This window comes from Austrofundulus limnaeus, unplaced genomic scaffold (assembly GCF_001266775.1).
Source record: "Austrofundulus limnaeus strain Quisiro unplaced genomic scaffold, Austrofundulus_limnaeus-1.0 Scaffold78, whole genome shotgun sequence".
NCBI lineage: Eukaryota > Metazoa > Chordata > Actinopteri > Cyprinodontiformes > Rivulidae > Austrofundulus > Austrofundulus limnaeus.
The window spans coordinates 1,057,957-1,063,294 of NW_013952480.1; the positions used below are offsets into that span (position 1 = coordinate 1,057,957).

Here is a 5,338-nt window from a genome sequence, read left to right on the forward strand (position 1 = left end):
AAAAAAAAAAAAAAAAAAATCAATCAGTCATGCAATAAGAAGGACACACGTTTGCAGTTTTCTTTATTGAATAAAAGACAAACATCCATTCCCCCCTCCTTCTCCATGTCAAACATTCCACGCTGCTCCGGTTCGAAGAAATAAATAAAAGAATTGAAATGAAAGCACATCTTTCAGTTTTAATTTAGCTGCAGGATTTCACATAAATCAAACACAAGGCAGCTCCTTCAATAAATAAAAAACACGCATAAATAGAACTTTAGTTTTKGTGTTATAATATAGGTTATTATAGTATTTTATTCTATGACATAAACCCTCTAAAATAAAAAAAATATAGCTTTGGTTTTATTTAACTTTTGCTTAACCATCATTTTATTTTAGCTTCAATCGAAATATAAATTATTTTAAATATAATACAAAATCAAACATTAAATAAAGACTATTTATTTTTCTATTACTCCCTTTGATTCAACGCGAGAGAAAAAAAAAGACACTCAAGGGTGGCCCTCTTCTCCCGTCTCTCCTGCGTGRGTACATCCATAATAATAAAAATGTCAGCCGGGCCCTTGTGGAGGTCCTGCAACGAGACAACAAGCTAAATGAGAAATCATTTAAAATATAATGCACTGCTACGTTTTCAGTCAGTCAAAGCCGCTCAGAGAGGAGCACAAACTGGGATCATAAAGGAGCTTATTTCTTTAAATGTTCGGCACATTTGCTGCGTAAAGGCAGCTCAGTTCATTATTTTGGTGCTTAAAGAGGGGGAAAAGTCGACAAAAAACTGATCGTTTTTGCTCATTCAAAAATATTGCGCACAATATTTTCTATTATTTTTGTTTATTATTAACAAAAAGCAAACATGAATCTGCAAAATTGCGCACATGCAACATTTTTTTCCTAAAATGCACGTTCGCAACAATTTTTGCCCACTTTCATTTATGAATTCTATTTTTTTCTTCTTCTTTTATGTTGGACTCATTTCCAAACCCCAAACTGATTGATATCCGTGGGCACGAACATTGCTGGCCCTGACATATGGTTAGTAGGAGAACCTAGAACAATTGGAGCATGGTGTATCACTGAAAAAAAAAAAGCTGATGAATTTAGTATTTCTGCATCCACATGCAGACGCGAGCGCAGCAGCATTTTTACCTGAACAAAAAGCACACAAATGGGKGGTTTAAGGAATACATTTTTAAAAATATATTTATATATATTTTTTATCCGCGGGAGGATCGGTCGTAAATCAGTTGTAGTATAAAGATAAGTGTGTAGGACGTGCTGAGGTCCTCTAAATGCCGCCACCCACTCCTCTTGTGGCACACAAAGCCTTGTGCGTAATTCCAAAATAGCCACCGTCTCTTCCCTTAGCAACTCCTCTGTCCAGCTCACCACCTCTGCTAAAAACGAAAAAAATAAAAATAAACAAATAAAAGTGGATATTAAAGAATCCAAAGATAGGAAAACCAGGTGGGGAAGCCAGCTTCAACCCCCCCACCCATACTCACTGCTGTCCTCAGACAGGAAACGGTCGCATCTTGTGTGGCTGGATTCTCTCTGTTTTTTTTTTTTTTCATTCTTTCTTCTAAAACATCCCTCCAGCGACAAAAACCCGAGCAGAAATGCGAGCAGAAAACTGGTTCTAATCTGAGTGGCCAGTGTTTCTCGGCGCTTCCTGGCTGCATTTGATCCGGGGGAGAGTTAGAAGCCTTAAATGTGTTGTGAGGGCACCGAGCTGTCAGACCTTTTGGCGAGTAAGATTGATCGCGCGCAGGCTTCCAGGACTCTTTGTTTGGTATATAAGCAAGAAAACTGAAAGAGGCCTTCCACTTCTTCTTCGACTTCTTTTCCTTGTGTTGCTCAATAAACCACACACACATATATGTATTTTTTCCCTCACTGTGAATGAAATGTGGCTGCCTCTTTTGGAAAAAAACAACTTCTGAATGTGGCTTTCATAGATTATTCTGGGGGATCATCTCACCCTGAACTGTATAATAAAGCTACAAATGGTCGATTAGAGCTGATATTCACTGAAAATCCATGTGATAATAGAAACATAGAATTTTTTATGTTTTTTTAATGAAGTAATGTCCTTTTTATGACGTCTGGTTGAGGCATGACGAAACAAATAGGGAAAAATACGTTATTTAAAAGTGCATTTTTTAAAATAAAAAATAGTGCCTCTTAATTTATCAAAAGATTTYATTATTTGGAACTCTTGCAACATTATCATATCTTATCTTATCGTTATCATATCAATAATTAATTTATGTAATTAACAAAAAAGTGCCTTAAATGTTCAACTATAAGATGATTGTCTGTTTAGGTTTCTGCGCAGTAGTTAYATAAGTTTAGCTGCTCATGCTCCAAATTTGTCATGTCTGTCACTATTTAGTGGGTTTTATTGCTTCTCGGTCGCTCTTCTGTATCATTTAAAGCTCACGTGCTCTGCTGTCCACATTCAGTGAGGATTAGTTGGGTTTCCCCCCCACCTTAGAAGTCTTTGAGGTTTGCCTTTTCACCTCCAAAAGTCTGCCTAAATATGAAGAGCTACTGAAATGTGTGAGTTTGTGTGTCGTTTTTGTGTGTTTGTGTGTGTGTGTGTATGTGTGCTGGGGGGCGTTCTCGGCTGACATCCTCAAACAATACGAAAAAAGAGGAGTGCACGAAACCGCGCACCCTAAAGCTAGGCTCCTTCCTTGTGCCAGAGAGAGTCAGCCATTCTTTTTAAAAAAAAAACACAGAGATTTTGTAGCTTTAGTGGAGCTGGACTGCAGGAGCGCGAGGAGGATAAACTGAGCGGACAAAGATGTAAATAAAAACAGTCGTGTCCCAGCTGAGGCGAGGCGATCTTCAGCAGAGTTTTTGGATCAATCAGGCAGACAGTGGCTCCTTTTGATTAAACCCCAAATTGTCATTGGGCAGAGGTAATCATGTGACAGGCAATTCGGTCCAATTTCAACCTTGTCTCCATGAATTCAATAGTTTAATGGTAGCTCGGTCCCCATACGGCCGTAATCAGTGGCATAGAAACAAACAAGAATCTTCTTTTTTATGTTTTTTTTCTTTCTCGTCCTCACCGAGCCGCGACATTTATAAAAACACGCGCGCGAAACTTTCCTCGGCTCGCAGGGAGCGGAGATGAATTACGAATTCGAGCGAGAGAGCGGTTTTATCAATAGTCAGCCGTCGCTTGCTGAGTGCCTGACATCTTTCCCCCCTGTCGCTGATTCATTTCAAAGTTCATCAATCAAGAGCTCGACGCTTTCACGCCCGACACTGATTCCTCCTCCCTTCGAGCAGACCATCCCCAGCCTGAACCCGGGCAGCCATCCGCGCCACGGCCGGCCCAGACACAGCCAGGATGCGGGCTGCAGCCCGCTGCCCACCGCCTCCCTGCCCCCGGAGTACCCGTGGATGCGGGAGAAGAAAGCCTCCAAAAGGAACCACCTGCCGACCTCCACCGCTACCACCGCCATCTCCAACGGAGCTGTGTGCTTCTCCCCGAAAGGTGGGTGAAAACAGAATAAAAAAGGAGGAACATCCATGTTTTACCTCTATCTGTTAACAAACAAAAACAACGGTGCTTTTATTCTCTTGGGTTTGGAGTTTTTATTGCTTTTCGTGCGTAAAAATAAAAGTTTGGCTAAAGTTTTTGGTGATGGAAGATGATTTATTCCCCATCTCCGAGGCAGTTTTGATGTGTGACAGTAATGAAGAGTGATGGAGTGCCTTTGCCGCGGAGGGCAGCTGGAGAATTCATTAGAATCCCACGCCAGCATGGACCTCACTGTTAGAGAACTGCTCATGTTGGCTTTTTAAATCAGTATTTTTACGTGAAAAATCATAAACATCTAAGTAAATTCTGCCTTTTATTTTGGATTAAAGCGGCCATTTTGTTGCAGCCTGCTCTGTTGTGGACTGGGGAAGGCTTTATTCATGGGCAGTGGGGTTATGTGTGTGTTTTAATCCCACCATGTTTGTTTTCCAGGCTCGCCTGAGATTGTGGAGAGCAGCGGCAACGGCGGCGGCGGCGGCGGAGGAGGAGGAGGAGGGGGCTCCCGCCGCCTGAGAACCGCGTACACCAACACGCAGCTGCTGGAGCTGGAGAAGGAGTTCCACTTCAACAAGTATCTGTGCCGGCCGAGGCGCGTGGAGATCGCGGCCCTGCTGGACCTGACCGAGCGGCAGGTGAAAGTCTGGTTCCAGAACCGGCGCATGAAGCACAAGCGGCAGACCCAGAGCAAGGAGAACCACAACGGCGACGCCAAGGGCCTCGGCGCAGACGAGGGCATGCACAGCGAGGAGGACGACGACGACGAGGGGCCCCTGCTGTACGAGCAGAGCGGGCCCCTGCTGGAGAGGGATACCTGCTCCTTTCAGAACAACGCGCAGCAGCTCCACAATGGAGAGCCGGCGAGCTTTGGGGCCGCCGCGCCGCTCAACAGCAATGACAAAAATCTGAAACATTTCCCCAACCCGTCACCCACTGTTCCGGGCTGCATGTCAACAATGGGCCCTGGCTCGGCATCTGGCCCGGACAATGGGGACAGTCCYTCAGCTCTGGATGTTTCTTTACACGACTTTCAGCCTTTCTCCTCGGATTCCTGCCTGCAGCTCTCGGACACAGCCTCGCCGAGCTTGTCAGAGTCCCTGGACAGCCCCGTGGACATTTCTGCGGACACTTTCTACTTTTTCTCGGAGTCTCTAACAACGATCGACCTGCAGCATCTGAACTATTAAATCAAATCACCCTCTCTATATTTCTCTCCCCCCTCACTTCTCTTTTCTTTTATGTGAAACCAGGCTCTGTTGTTTGTAAAATTCGGCACATTATTCTGTTGATTCGTGACGATTAATAACAAGGTAAGGCTGAGATAAAATCAATGAAACAGCTAGTAATAATCAACTTGAYGACATGGAGTGTGTGAGAATAATCCAACAGTATTAGTTCTATAAAAACCAGGTCAATCTTTTTTTATTTTTGTATAGTTTCTTGAATATTTTTGTTAGAATACAAATAACTTGCTACAATCTTTTAAACTGGTGTTTGAGTCCCTTCTTTGACATTTATATTTTTCTTTTTTATTTTGCCTCATTAATTAATGTTGGGAACTTAATTAAAGAAACGCAGAGGAAGAGGTATGCAWATTAACAACAGGTTGGTTATGAATATAAATTATCTAATTTGCACTGAGGGCTAAAAGAGTTCAAGTCATTCATTTGGATTATTTCGAATTTTACATAAATGCGCAAAAATAATTTTTTTTATATTAAGAAAGATTTTATTGCCTTTTTAAAATACAAATAAACCAACAAGAAAATAACAGCAAAA

General features: G+C 42.3%; 1 protein-coding gene across 1 annotated transcript; it reads left to right on the forward strand.

Moving 5' to 3' along the window:
• Positions 1 to 417: 417 nt before the first annotated feature.
• hoxa2b (homeobox A2b) lies at positions 418 to 5,046 on the forward strand. Its single transcript, XM_014011216.1, has 2 exons — positions 418 to 3,514; positions 3,995 to 5,046. Exons 1-2 carry the CDS (start codon positions 3,145 to 3,147, stop codon positions 4,744 to 4,746), a joined length of 1,122 nt encoding a protein of 373 aa, XP_013866670.1. The 5' UTR covers positions 418 to 3,144; the 3' UTR covers positions 4,747 to 5,046.
• Positions 5,047 to 5,338: the final 292 nt, after the last annotated feature.